Source organism: Phalacrocorax carbo, chromosome 6 (genome assembly GCF_963921805.1).
Source record: "Phalacrocorax carbo chromosome 6, bPhaCar2.1, whole genome shotgun sequence".
Taxonomy (NCBI): Eukaryota; Metazoa; Chordata; class Aves; order Suliformes; family Phalacrocoracidae; genus Phalacrocorax; species Phalacrocorax carbo.
This window is the reverse complement of record NC_087518.1, coordinates 14,845,015-14,860,312: the sequence shown is the minus strand read 5'-3', so window position 1 is coordinate 14,860,312 and position 15,298 is coordinate 14,845,015. Positions and strand designations below refer to the sequence as shown.

General features: G+C 37.3%; 1 protein-coding gene across 9 annotated transcripts in view; it reads right to left on the bottom strand.

Annotated features, from left to right (window-relative positions):
* The window catches only part of DNAH12 (dynein axonemal heavy chain 12), a 76,859-nt gene that overhangs the window by 41,643 nt on the left and 19,918 nt on the right, over positions 1–15,298 (bottom strand). For 8 of the 9 annotated variants that reach the window (XR_010373322.1, XR_010373323.1, XR_010373324.1 and 5 more), the window contains exons 18-34: positions 14,835–15,020; positions 14,275–14,475; positions 12,966–13,160; positions 12,640–12,761; positions 12,225–12,507; positions 11,481–11,600; positions 10,930–11,086; positions 10,528–10,700; positions 8,870–9,022; positions 8,217–8,456; positions 4,964–5,209; positions 4,542–4,661; positions 3,704–3,813; positions 2,644–2,827; positions 1,355–1,495; positions 349–432; positions 77–265 (exon numbers count right to left, since the gene is read on the bottom strand). Coding sequence is in view for 6 of the 9 variants with exons in the window: in XM_064453846.1 (XP_064309916.1) it covers positions 77–265; positions 349–432; positions 1,355–1,495; positions 2,644–2,827; positions 3,704–3,813; positions 4,542–4,661; positions 4,964–5,209; positions 8,217–8,456; positions 8,870–9,022; positions 10,528–10,700; positions 10,930–11,086; positions 11,481–11,600; positions 12,225–12,507; positions 12,640–12,761; positions 12,966–13,160; positions 14,275–14,475; positions 14,835–15,020 (2,904 nt within the window). In the remaining 3 variants the exon portion in view is untranslated. The remainder of the gene's footprint in view (positions 1–76; positions 266–348; positions 433–1,354; positions 1,496–2,643; positions 2,828–3,703; positions 3,814–4,541; positions 4,662–4,963; positions 5,210–8,216; positions 8,457–8,869; positions 9,023–10,527; positions 10,701–10,929; positions 11,087–11,480; positions 11,601–12,224; positions 12,508–12,639; positions 12,762–12,965; positions 13,161–14,274; positions 14,476–14,834; positions 15,021–15,298) is intronic. The other variant, XM_064453850.1, reaches the window with a different exon arrangement.

Genomic DNA, 15,298 nt, shown 5'->3' with positions numbered 1-15,298 from the left:
AAGAGACCCTCCCTGCCAAGGGTAAGGGAACGGAAATGGGCACCCAGCTACTGCAGGACAAAAAGGCAAAATATACCTTGCACTGTTTCTGACGGAGTCTTAAAGCTGGTGGTATTAACCAATCAAAAAGTCCCTGCAGAAGATCTTGATGTCCTTTGAAGTTAAGGGGTTCAGGCAGTTTAGTCAACCAACAGGTAACAAGTGGCCTCCAGCCCAGCTGAGAAGGTTCCAAATAAATCATGCCACAACGACTGACTGTAGCAGGCTAAGGAAAAATTGTAAACTCATTTTATTATGCATTTAATATATTGAACTTTGTTTTATATTTTCATTAAATACAAAACTTACTGATGCCTGGGAAAGATCCATTGTTTCAAAAATAAGATTCATCTGAAGGGACATTTGGATGATTTCCCCACTCATCAAACAAAGCTATAATAGTTAAAAAAAAATCACAAGCAATATTGGAAAAAAAAATTAGTTGTAAGTTATGCTTCTTATCACAGGAGAGTTCTATACGAAAATGAGCAAAACCAGGTATAATCAAAGGCAAGGTCAACCACATAAACCATTTAATCACTTGGAGGAATAATTGTTTTTTTCAAGCTTTAGCTGAATTCTTTACTTAAACCATAGTACTCCACATTTTCCTACCAGTAGGCTCATTACAAGTAACTATCAATCTTGCGTATGACAGGATAAAGAAAAGATAGCAAGCAAAAAGGACTAAGGATATCTGCTGCTATTGTTGCTAATACTGAAGCATTCCAGCTGGAGACCCACCATTCCTACTTATTAAAATAAAAGTCCAGTTTGAGTATTTTGACACACTATCGTCCAGAACTTAAACTTAAAATGTCTTCTCTAATTTTTATATTCACATTGAAATTCCAAAGGTCCATTTTCCAAAGTGCTGTATGGTTAGAACTTTGACTTCAGAAGTTATTTAATCAAAAAAAACAACCCTTTGTGTCTTGAGATTGTCTTTAAGCCTAAGAGCCTACGTTTGTGCAAGTTTTAAAACTGTGTGATTTGCATTAAATATAACTAAATGTATTTTTTTAAATTTAAATTCAAATTAATTATGCTACAAACTTATGTCATTAAGGAAATACTATACATTTAATGTCTTGCAGCAATGAGTTCATTCTCTGACTATGATTCCAATTAAATAAAAAAAAACAACCAACAAAACACAACCAAAAAAGGCTTACAACTTGTTACCAAAGCCAGCTTGCATTTGCTTCTTTCAAATGCCAGGCACTGCTGTTTGCATTTGTGGTTTTATATGTAGAAGAATATTTTTGAAATGTCACACTATTTTATTTAGGCATTTATTTCTACTGACTGATACCTTTTTGTTGTCATCCAGAACTGTGTTCATGCTTTCTATCCACAGGGTATCAATTGGGCCATCAAAGATAACCCATTTGCGTTCAGGCGTCTCTGATAATGCAAATTCTCTGAAAGTATTAGCAATTATACCATCTGTCCACTAGAGGAGGAGAACGTAGGAATGAAATGTAAGACATAGTACACATAGCTCAATTTAAACTGCAAATGACAGAAAAACCTTCAATTTCCTCTCCATTATTCCTCTGTTTTATTTATTTTTCTCTGGTGGGCAGAGAGCAGAACATAACTTTGCAGTTTCACTGAGGGTCATACAACATCAGCAAATTTTAAAACAGTGTTTTTTTCACTTTAACAAATATTGTAACACACAGAAGACCGACAGTTCAATTTACGGAAACTTAGAACTGCTTCTGCTCTGTCTTGCATCTGTTTCTCCCCAGAGTCACCCTAAGTTTAACTATTTCACATTCATTTCTTCATGTGGTTTCTTCTCCAAACTTAAGTTTCACACTTGGGGACCCATGAGTTCCTAAGTTCTTCTAGATAGTTTTTGCATTACTTTGATTATACTGGTTAGGCATAGACAGAGAAATGAATACAGTTAGGTTTGGTATGATTTTCTTGCATGGGTGCAACTCTATTATGACAATGACCCTCAGACTGGTATTGCCTTTTGTTTTTTATATATTTAAACCTGCATAACTGCATGCACACTTCGTACTGCATTTTTTATACACTAATTTAAAACAAGCCATAAAAATATTAGTTCAAATAAAAATTACAGTTGCATTCTCATCTGTCTTTAAAATAATAAAATTATGAATTCTGCGGTGTACAATCCAGAGTAAGAGGTCTGACATATTCAGGAAAAGGAGGGAGGGAGAAAAACAAACTCACTCACTCCTAAAAATACTACAAAGCAGAAAAAACAGAGAGGATTGTTAGCTCCTAGACTTGAACCCATACCAGTATGTTTCTTTCTTTTCTCTTAAAACCAAACCAGCAACTTATTTTATAGCACAGCCCTATAAACACTGTCTGGAGTCCAGGGAACAGATGAAGAAATGCTGTCTGGAATTGGGACATAAAAAACAGAAGCAGGAGCCTTTTAAACTGCCTTTCTGGCCCCTGAAAACAACTGCAGATGACACCGTGAATCAACCTGAAGTTAGAACATGCTTACACAAGCACACTCATCTACAAACCCCACGAAAGCCACATCAGGTGAGAGGAAGAAACAGATAAATGGTGGGCAGTTACTATACAGTATTTTAAAAAATACATTACCTCATGGGATACCGTATCAAACTGCCCAAAAAGCTGGCCCATAGTGATTGATTTTGGATTCACAGTTCTAAAAATTACTTTTTCTTCTTCACCATAACCCCGCTCTTTCATAAGAGACAGCGTATCTGCCAACACATGTAGAACTTTCGTCTTCCCAGAGAAAGATTCCCCTACCAGCATAAAGCTGTTAGATGGAAAAAAAAAACCACTATTAATAACTTTGTCCTGCAATTTAGACTTTTACAGACCACGTGAAGGCCAGCAGCATCATTCGTATGCTTAAAGCTAATTTTCACCTAACTTTCAAAAAGCAGAGCAAGTAAATCTGGTTTGTATATAGGAAACATCATGTAGGCAAAACCAGTTTATTAGCACACACAAATCTGATTGCATAGCCACTGCATGCAAGTTGCCCTCTAAAACATACATTTACCTGCACACGAGTTCATCTATTTGCTGAATCAAAGATTACTTTCTAGTTTCTTTTCAGTCTAGATAGAGTTTATAACAAAGTTGCGGAAGAACACAAACAGTAGGAACATATACTACACACACACACACAAAAATCAAACTATCTTCACCCACATTTCAAAATAACTTCTTTAGTCACCCAGCAGACAGATGAAACTATAACAATGTCACACTGAAAAGATTAATTAATAAGCTGAATATTAACAATCATATGATTAATGTCACATTGCATATATTTTCTCCACACAGTTGCTATTCAGTAATAAAAGCTAGGAATAAAATGGCAGAGATCTGATAACTAATATTTTAATATAGACAAACTTCTACAGTCCTGCCTTCACCATACTGATATCCACATCTAAAATTGTAACACAGGTGACGCTACTTCTGATATCAAAAGTAGTACAATTCCCCAGGCATACATTTACAAGAGTTTTGGTACATGTAAAAGTATTGGTGACCAGCTGTTCCAATGCAAACAGAAATATTTTGCCACCCTTAAAACCTTTTATATTTGATATAAATAACCGTATTGATATAAGCCAAAATTACAACAAATACTGCTGTGATACAGTAATGAGAATCTTACCCATGTCTAACAATCATCATTTCATATGTCTGTATCATTTTCTCTATAAAAGCTTTTACAGGTTGGACATTATGTCGAATGCAACACTCACTAGCACATTCAAGAAAATCCTAAAATCAAAACAGATCATAATCTTATCATTGCTACAATTTAAATTATTGTCTGTGACTACAGTAAAACAGTTTATGCTCATCAATAATGATTTCAAATTAATTAATAACTGATATACTATAAGCAGAATATAGGAAACATTCCTGGGGGGAGTGGGGGAGTGGGATCAATTCTGTACTTCACATGCTAGAACAGGAGTTAATTACAAATTTTATCTTGAGAAGAAGGCATTATCACCATCAGGAAACTAAGAGTGTGCTTTCAAACAATACATTTTTACTGGAAATTTTTAGAAGTTAGTCCATTTAGTCTTTTCCAACATGCTCACCTTCTTTCCAACCACCCTCCTACAAAAGAGCTATGCTTTAATTATTGCTATAAACAAAAGAAAATACCAACACAAAGCTTAATCTCACTTAATTATGTCCAAAAATTAGGAAAGAAATCAGCACAAGACCCTAAAATTTGCTATATCTGAAGATCAATTTCTGATCTGTAGGATGTCTTACACAACCCTTCTGGACGTAACGGAACTCAGATGTGGGTTATGCTTGTAAGAGATCTAAGAATTTTCTTTGGTACTAAGTTTCATTGCAAACATTTGGTGATTTTCCTTGCCTTGCCAATGATGCACAAATTACTGTATTAGTTACACTTAGTTAAAAACAAAACACCACGAAACAACCCACAATGATTATGACCAAGGAAAAGTTACAAGTGTACTTACCTTGTAGTCTGCATCAGGAAGCTTGATTCCAGGAAATAAATCACTAGTTATACCCATGAACAGAGGTATATCATGCGCCAAAAACTTGGGCTCATTTACATCCTTAATTGATCTAAGAAGCTAGAGTAAACAAATTCACATTTTACTGTTCTTATTAAAGACACAGAAAAAACTGTTCATCAATTAAAATAATCTAACATGTAATAAAGATGAATTAAATGGTGCCTTTCATAAGCAGTCAAGCACAACTGTGAAATCATCAGTATAGCACTAGAAAGTGCAGCATGTATTTTATTATCTTTGTTTCACAAATAAGGAAACCAAGAAACATGGATCAGCGATGTGACAAGATGTGGTGGAACGGCCTTCAGAACTGCATGCATCTGTAAAACTCCTTAAGAATTATTCCCTCAGAAACTTACCAATATATCTTCATCTTCTGTGGGAAATTTCAATTTTAGATTCCCAGCAGCCACCAACACAGCTTTTACTGCTCGCATACCATAGTCATAGTGGTACTGAGAGGAAAGCTGTTCTGAACAAAGCCTGTAGGTCATTACTATCTTCACAGACAGCGACTTCGCATTCAAAAATCCATATGAATAGAGCGAAATTTCTGCTATCAGAGCATAGTTAGGAACCATCATGGCTACTGTTCGGAAAAGAACCTGAAATACACAGCCAAAGAAATATCTTTAAATAATTAATTGAGGAATGGAAAGTAACTTAGAACTTTTGCAGGTGATGGCTCAGTATTCATCCCATCACAGCATTTCTAACTGAAAATAGTAACAGCATTTTAAATGAATATGCTTTAAATGCTTAATATGATTAGGTAATGTGTGGATTGTTTAAAACAGTTGTACTGGAAAGCAATGCCTGCACAACATTTGGGAGCCAATGAAATAGACAAATTATCAAGGTCTGCAGCTTATGACTCACTAGGAAGCTAACATAAGTAAGCTGCCACCAAGACCTATCTCAATGTACAATCTGGTACAGAAAAGGCACTGTCACTCCCAGCTCTTTTCCCTCATCCCTGTCTCAGGAATGCAGTTTGCCCCTTACACTGACATATCCAACACAGCAGTAAGTGAAGGAAGGTGTTGCACATGGCAGGTGAGATAATGTACTTCCTTTCATTAAAGTAATCTGCAGTTGGTATACTCTTCATGCTGTATTAACTGCTTTAAGTTAGCATTCACAGTACAGTTCCCACTGAGGCAACTTGCTCTGGCCCAGCAGCACTGCACTACGTTGAGTCTTAAGGAACAGATGCTGTTCCAAAGGGATCCAGATTATGCTAAAGCCAAGCCTCCTCAATGAAACAGCTGATCTAGTCAAAGCAATCAACTCAAAGATTTCACTTAATCAGGTAATCTACGAGAATTAATTGCCTGTACTAAGTGAACACAGAATCAGAATCACCGAATGGTAGGGGTTGGAAGGACCTCTGGAGATCATCTTGTCCAGGCACACCTAAAGCAGGGGGCACAGGACCACATCCAGGCGGGTTTTGAATGTCTCCAGCGAAAGAGACTCCAAAACCACCCTGGGCAGCCTGTTCCACTGCTCTGTCACCCTCACAGGAAAGAAGTTTTTTCTCACATTGAGATGGAACATCCTGTGTTCCAAGTTGTGTCCACTGGCCCTTTTCCTGTCATTGGACACTATTGAAAAGAGCCTAGTCCCATCGTCCTGACACCCACCCTTTAGATATTTATAGGTATTGATGAAATCCCCCCCTCAGTCTTCTCCAGGCTAAACAAACCCAAGTCTCTCAGCCTTTCCTCATATGGGAGATGCTCCAGTCCCCTGATCATCTTTGTACCTCTCCACTGGACTTGCTCAAGCAGTTCCACATCCTTCTTAAACTGGGGGGCCCAAAACTGGACACACTACTCCAAATGTGGTCTCACTAGGGCAGAGTAGAGGGGGAGGATAACCCCTCTCAATCTGCTGGCCACGCTCCTTTTAATGCACCCCAGGATACCATTGGCCTTCTTGGCCACAAGGGCACATTGCTAGCTCATGGTCAGCTTGTTGTCCACTAGCACTCCCAGGTCCTTCTCAAGGGAGCTGCTTTCCCGTAGTTCAGGCCCCAGCCTGTACTGGTGCATGGGGTTGTTCCTCCCCAGGTGCAGGACCTTGCACTTGCTCTTGTTGAATATCATCAGGTTCCCCTCGGCCCAGCTCTCCAGCCTGTCCAGGTCTCATTGGATGGTGGCACAGCCTTCCAGCGTATCACCCACTCCTCCCAGCTTGGTATCATCAGCAAACTTGCTGAGGTTACACTCTATCCCATCATCCAGGTCACGGATGAATATGTTGAGCAGGACTGGACCCAGCACAGATGCCTGGGGAACACCACTAGTGACAGGCCTCCATCCAGACTCTGCCCTGTTGATCACAACCCTCTGAGCTCTGTTGTTGAGCCAGTTCTCAATCCACCTCACTCATCCAACCCACACTTCCTTAGCTTGCCTGTGAGGATGCTATGGGAGACAGTATCAAATGCCTTACTGAAGTCAAGATAGACAACATGCACTGCTCTCCCTTTGTCAACCCAGCCAGTATAGAAGACAATAAGGTTGGTCAAACACGATCTTCCCTTGGTGAATCCATGTTGACTACTTCTGATAACCTTCTTGTCCTCTACATGCCTGGAGATTACCTCCAGGATGAACTTCTCCATCACCTTTCTGGGGATGGAGGTGAGACTGACTGGCATATAGTTCCCCACGTCCTCCTTCTTGCCCTTCTTGAAGACGGGAGTGACATTTGCTGTCCTCCAGTCCTGGGGCACCTCTCCTGTCCTCCACGACCTTTCAAAGATGATGGAGAGTGGCTCAGCAAGAACATCTGCCAGCTCTCTCAGCACTCATGGGTGCATCCCATCGGGGCCCATGAATTTGCAAGGATCCAGTTTGCACAGGTGATCTCTGACCCAATCCTTCTCAACCAATGGTAAGCCTTCCTTTGTCCCAGTTTGTCCTCTCTTCTCTGGGGACTGAGATACCTGAGGACCAGCCTTAGCAGTAAAGGCCAAGGCAAAGAAGGCATTCAGTAACTCCGCCTTCTCTGCACCCTGCATCACCAGGGCCCCTTCCTTATTCAGCAGTGGGCCCACTGTGTCCCCAGTCTTCCTTTTACTGCTGATGTATTTAAAGAAGCCCTTCTTGTTATTTTTAACATGCCTTGCCAGATTTAATTCCAAGTGGGCCTTGGCCTTCCTCATCACATCTCTGCATACATTTCTTTTGCTAACATTTCTTTTACATAGGACTACAATAAATGCAATGTAAAAACACTTTCTTATAGCATTTTTTCCAGCCTATGCCTCCACCTTAAAGTTACCATCCAAATCTTATAATCTACCCACAGCCTGACACTTGCCACTTGACTTGCTACAGCATTGCAGCCTTTGGCCTGGAAGAATAATAATGAAAAACATGAAAAAATTAGAAAATAAAAATTATTTCAAATTACTTGAAAAACCACAGTACTTGGCGGGAGGGAAGAAGGAAAAAAAAGGCTTAGTATGGGTAAATTCTTTAACAAGTATATGTTTATAATTCAGACTGTACCAACTAGAATAATACCAGCAACACATGTGTCCCTCAATTTTTCTGAAAAACTCATTCTTAAGCAGAAGCATTTACATTATTATTTTACCTTCAGATTATCTGGAAGTTCAGAACGCCCTGCGTAACCTGGATTCATAGTAATAGCTACAAAGCAGTTGGGGTTAAGCTTCAGCTCAGTTCCTTCAAAAACAAATGTTTCTAGCTTTGTCTGTATGGCTCTCTGGATGCAAAGGATCTGCTGTGCCACAACAGACAGTACTTCCAGTTCAATGCGATTGAATTCATCAAAACACGCCCACGCACCTGATGAAGCTAAACCCTTGAAAAACTGCAAATGAAGAAAGACAGCAATAATATCACTGACAGAATGTTAGAAAAAAAGAAACTAACAGTATCATGTTGTAAGTTTAATTACATGAAAGATACAATGAAGATAGTAATATGTAAGCCTGCTTAGAGCAAAGATCAGTGATGTACTGAAGAACAAAGTTTCTCCTTGGTTCTAAAGAAAGCTAAATCAGAAGATCCTGATCCTGCAAACTCTTGTTTCTTTATGTTTTATTGACTTAATAGGATTTTATAAAGCACTGAAAATTAAAAACATATGTAGAGACCAGTTTATAGTGTCCAAAGGTAGCAGGCCACAGGTGACACGTTTAAGTGTCTCTGCGAAGTAAGCACCCTACAATTTTCATCCTAAAAAAAATACAATACAAAGCCTAACATTTATTTTCTATTTACCTTTCCCATTGCCAGGTAATCAAGGCCATCAGAGCAGTTGAAGACAACACACTGAACAGCAAGAGCTTTAGCCAAATCTTTGGTGGTCTCTGTTTTACCTGTCCCCGCTGGACCTTCTGGGGCACCACCAAGGTTTAAATAAAAGGCTCCAATCTAAGAAACAGAAATAGTTTATGGAAATTATTAGTACTTCATTCACATCAAATTATTCTGAATGAAAATGTTAAATTAAATTGCACTAGAGAGATACAGTGACTGGACTAAACTAGCATTATATGTATGGTTATGCTAATTAAAAACAATCTGAAATGTACTTACAGCTTGGAACTACATATTGAATTTTGACCCTAACAGAAAGTTTAGTTTTATTATGATCATGACCAAGATCAGTTACTCAAACTTTATTGGACCCAATCTTTCAGTTCCTGCTTAGATACCTTCTAAGTATCCAAACTCTTTCAAATTTAATTTGATGCAATAACTTGGTTGCTACTCTTTTCTACCTCTGTTTCTTCTTCAATATACTTTTTCCTGCTCTTCCTTTTTTGTTTCCCACATGTCCCACCTTGTTGCCTGTGTATTCCATTGACTGTTCCATATTCCCTCCTACATTCAATTGAAGTAGGAGGAAAATCTGACAGAAAAAAAATAAAGTTGCAGACTCTAAACAAAAACTCAGGTTTATTTGGCTTCCAGTCCACAGTTCCAGGGCCATGTCTATATTGACAAGCACTGGGAATACTGTATTAAGACCTTTGCGGGCAAAGGACAAGAATTCCTTTTGCCAGGGTACCAGGATTCCAACTACCTTGCTCCAAGATTCAAGGTGTGTAAGCTCAAAAAAGCAACACAGCAACAGCTATATCTTCCTCTCACACCAATGTACCTTGATGTTTTGCCAAATAGGTACGAAGCATCAGCTAGAAGCATACCATAAAAATTGAAGCTATGAAGAGGGCAAAAAAAAAATCTTCAAATATATCATTCAGGTGTTTTCAGACCTTTTCTTTTTTAAACCCTACAGAGTTTGTGATTAGGTCTCCACAGCATAAAAATTACCATCTTGAAACAGGAGGAGGATGGGTGCCTAGTAAGACTTGAAACCACAGTCCAGCCAAATAAACGGCTGTAAATGATAATCAGGAAAGCCATATCTGAGATGACTTTGGTACCTTTCAGTTGTCAGAGGCTAGCTGAGGATAGACCAGTACAATAATGAACACCTCTTACAAGAGCAGGGATACTAAAAAAGTTACCAAACTGTTGTTCTAGTCTGAGGAACAATATGATCACAAGTGGATCCTTCTCCATTTTATTTAGCAACCACAGAACATCAGAAAATAATTTTGTGTTCTTATAATCTGGACTGCAATAAAAATATTGGGCGTTTTTTCTCTTTGCATATTAAAAAACACATCTACAACAGAACAATCCACTAATGTTTCAGCCATGTTGGTGGGCTGTCCAGATTAGTTGTTAGAAGTCAGTTTCATGTTAATATTCTATAGAAATTATCATCTTCGAAAACTACATTTTAACAGAAATACCAGAGTCTGAGAGCAACTACAAGCCCTAAAAAGTATGGCTGTAATGAGCAGTATAAGAAATACTACACTGCAGTAAATACAGTATTTAGCAGTACTGGTGGAAGATCATACCAAGGTGCGGTAACACCTGTCTGTAAGAGGAGTAATGACAAGGCGTGGTGAGTTTCCAAGGTATTCATAGGCATATTTTACATTGCAATTAATGATGCAGACACGAACGTTCTCAAATTCCCAGTAATATCGTAGTTGTGCAAGCCACTGGAAGTCTGTTTCACTCTGCACGCCTGATAAACACAGAATTGAAAGCACTCATAAAAGACGTTTTAGGTAACTGGATTTTCTATTAGGTTTAAAACAGCTCTGAAATTATTAATGTTGATCTTCACATTGTAATACTCACATAAATATCTTAATACTGTTGTGTTTTAGGCAGCAAGATCAGATTGGTTAACTATTTTTACCTAACTATGTATTAAGACACACACGAAGAAAAATGTTTTAAAAGGTAATTACCACTTTCAATCATTTCCATGAGGATGTCTCTAGCATGAACATCAATAGTAACCAAGGCACCCAGCGTAATCCTTGTTTGCTTCGACAATTTTCCTCTTACCAGGTCTACAATATCATTAAGTTGAAGCTGAAGTGTATCATAATACTCCTTTAAACCCTAGGAGAAAAAAATTTAATTATGAGACTGATTATATGACAGTTTCAAGTGTTCCAGACTTCATGTTGACTAAATATCTTAATGGAGATTGCTTATTAAGCCATTCTTTTACACTGTCATGTTTTTGTATCAATTTCTCTCTCACTCTCACAGTTATGTATTTATGTTGCAAAGCTATGTTTAAATCTATGCTTGCTCTAAGCAAGAAGCATATTCAAGTACCTGAATCAAAGGTATAAATCACTGTACACAAATTCATGTATATCAAACTCATATACTGATGCTTTTTCAAATTTTATTTTGATTTTAGAAAAATATTTGATTAAGAAAAATACATAAGCTAAAGGGAAAAATTTATAAAGGTTTTTAAAAAAGATTATGCATGAAAAAGTACCTCTGGTCCACTGCTAAGAACTTCATGTACCTCACTTGTCCAAAACATTTGAGATACACACAATACTACTTGCCCAGGCCACTCCAGAACCCATCTTTTTCTTTCAGTCTCTAGATATGCCTGAAGGAGTTTAATACAGTATACAAATACAGTGTCAGTGTATATATATAATGTAATACAGAAGTGTATAATGTGATCCTAATAATATTCTTTGCTAAAAATATTATTTTCCTATTTTCAAAGTCCAAGTGAACTTTAAAATGCTCTTTTCCCCTTAGATTTGCAATTTGTTATAAAATAACTTTTAAAGATTCTTGCAATTATCTTTCCATATTATGTATATATTCACAACTTGCTAACTTCATACAAAGAAATACTTCCTGACTAATTATTTTCTTTCAGGAGGGAGCAAACATAATATGAGTGTTTTATTTCTAACTTGTAATTAAATAAAAAAACCTGAATAATTTATTTACATCAGGTGATATATCCTAGAAACACAGTACCGCTGCCAGGCTTTTAAAAGAATTTATACCCAGTGTTAGGGGAAAGCAATTTGATTCTTATTCAAACTAAACTCTTACTTATCTCACCAGCCTATAAATACAAGTCACATTAACTTGGTCCTGGACCCATAACTTCATCAAGTCTTGTATTCAGGAATAATTTTAGGAAGCAAAGAGACAGCCCTAAAATAAAGGAAGGTCTATTTGTGCCACAGTTAAACTATTACAAAACCCATACCATTCTTGATCTAGCAATAACATCATGTATACTCTTCAGCATAATATCTTCTACTTGAATTAACCACTTCTCCACTGCACCTCGAGCTTCAGCAGTAGAAATGGTTGAAATCAGTTCTACACGCTCGCCTTCAGAACTATACATCGCTTTAATATCCAAATTGGGAAGGAAATGTAGCTTAGCAATGCCTTCAAAACACTTCTTCAAGTGAGGCTGAACTCTGAGAGGATCCTTAGTCTCCGACAGGATATCCAATATTTCATCATTAGACAAGAAAAAGAAGCTTAAAAAATTTAGAAAAAAAGATTAAAAAAAAAGCCAACTGTATTATCAAGCTACTTTAAAGGCTGACCTTATTCACAACAAAATAACCATTCAGAATCTTTGGTTTTTAAATAGCCAAAACTCATCATACCGGGGAAAGAAGAGACGTTTTTTCTCAAGATAAGCATTAAGCCCTTTCATGATTTTGTCAAGAAGCTCATTACAGTTCTGAAGCTTCTCCAGTAACCCCATCATGGAAGTAGCAACAAGAACCTGTAACACACACAGGCAAACTGCAAGTTATAAATAAGATAAATAAGTTCTACTGTTTGAAGTAAGTAATGTACAACGTAGCTTTGGTCCTACAAAGTCTAGGCAACTGATGTACTAGTTCATCATATATATTCTGAAAAAAGCATTGACAAAAAGAACCAAGACAAGCTATTGTTTCCTTTAAGTACCATATATTTTCCTTACCTTTGGGTCTTTGGCACAATACTTCATAATATCCCTCCAGTATCTATCCACAGTCTGAAAGAGACGCCCCTCTTCTGGCAACTGTTGCATAATTTCCTCAGAAGAAAAAATGGGTTCCAAATAAAGCCACTGTGCTTGCACTTTCAGCCATTCATCAATAATCTCCTGAATTTGAATTAAGTGATTTTCCCATTCCTTAATAAATATTTAAAGAATGTTACCTTAATATTTCCAAACATAACATTAGAGAGAATGAATACAGGAAAAGTAGACAGTGTGATACTCTAGTTCCCAAGGAGAAAATAAAAATGCCAAGCAGTAAACAAAAGAAAAATACTTAGGAGCATTTAGGTTCTTCCACATAAACAGATGGTCAAAGTAGTTCAGAAAGTTTAAATTACCTGGAAATGAATTTTCCAAAATGCAGTTATCACTTTAGAGCTATAATCTTTTAACAACTTAATGGTTAAGTAATACTCAGGGGGCTACCAGTGATAAATTCTGTTTCATGTCCCCAGAGCAAGGAGCTTTTGCTTTGCAGCTGAATTACAGCAGGGACACATGAATACCAGAAAGGCCACACTAGATCACAGGAGAGATCCAACCGGCCCAGCATCCTGTCCCTAAAGTGAACAATAGCAGATACCTCTAGAAGAGGCTGGAGAGGCTGCCTGTAAAGGGTAAATACTACCTCTGTTCACTGAGCCTGCTTGAACCTGAAGATTTCCTACATAAACCTACAAAAAACTGGGGAGGGTAACTGCAAAGCAATTTCACCAGCTTCTCTCCTGTCAATAGTCATGGTGTTACCACCAAAGACTACTCTAGCCCTGAAAATACAAAAGCATCTGTAAAGCAATCCCATCATTGTTCTGAGGCCTGATTAAAAAACCTCTCCCAGCCCTCAAGAAGTTTCCTTGCCCAGACAAACCACTATAGGTCAAAATTTGAGTCCAAAACTCCAGGATTAAATCAGTAATTGTTCTTATTAACAATAATAAAAAATGTTTCCAGTTTTTAAGCAGCAAAGTTAAAGACACTAACAGAATTAGTGATTTTGCAAAATATGGAAAAAAAAATAAATCACATTCTCTTGGTTGCACTTGAATCTGAATGGAAGAGGGAATGCCAACACAGAAATAATGTAACTAGGACTTCTATGAACTCAGAAGAATCTTGCTGAAAAAAAAAAAAAAAATCAATGAAAGCATTTCATTAACAAGTCAAATAAAGTTGTAATGCAGCTGACATACTCTTATATTATCGTTATCCTGCAAGTAAAAATGGTAAAAAAAAGTACTCATCATACCCTGATTTCTTTGTCGAATGGTTTAATGAAAGGTGATCCTCTCATTGTCTGAGTTTTCATAATCTGCTCATCAAGAACAGCTTGAATCTCATCCACTGCAGACAGAATATGAACATCTGTCTCATGATACAAGCTTGTATTGAAGGAAATGGAATCCCAAGTCTCCATCATGGCCTGCATTGCTTTCTCTAAGGAAAATTCCTACAGTTGAAAAAAATAATGCAGTGTCTAAAATAAACTATTTTCTTTTACCAGCTCACTAGCGTATAAGCTTATCTAGCTGAATAAGTTATTTTTCTCTAACAGTATAAATTAACTTCTTGCTATTATTTCTCTAGCATATCATTTTCTAGTGCACAGAAACCAGTACACTCAGGAAATACTAATGATGTAACATGACATACAAATGTTTACACGCTCACTGTTATCATCTAATGGACCCAAGTCTCACCAAGTCTCTTTTGTTGCATAAGGGCAAAGCCGAAAATTCTAGTAAGCCATAAAAGCTATCACCAAGAGACCTTATGTTGTATTTGTCACTGTCAACTTTTTGTGCTTACCTTGCTTGCACCTACGCTTATAGCTTCAAACTCTTCCAAATAAGAGGCTAGATTCTGCTTTAAAACTTTCCTCAGGGTAGTTCCAGAGTCTGGTGTTAAATCATATCCTACTAGATTTGACATCTGCTGCCAATGACGAGTTCTCATGCCAGGGTTACAAAAGATAGTCACAGTGGGAATATACTCCTAATTGAGGAAATACATTTATAAAGGTAAAAATTGTGATGTGTGTTATTTCTTAAATTTTTAATCATCTCTGCCATGCATTTGAAATTCTGCTGCAGTAGCTGATGACATGAAGTTCTTTTCTGAAAAGTGCAGATGGATCCATTCAGTTATCCACTCAATTTCTAAATAATTGCAGTAAATTACTGAAGAAGAAACATAAAACTATTAAGCACAGTCTTAGCAGGAAAGAGAAAATGAACCATTTTTCAGCTGCTTTATGTTAAATTGGGCTTCCA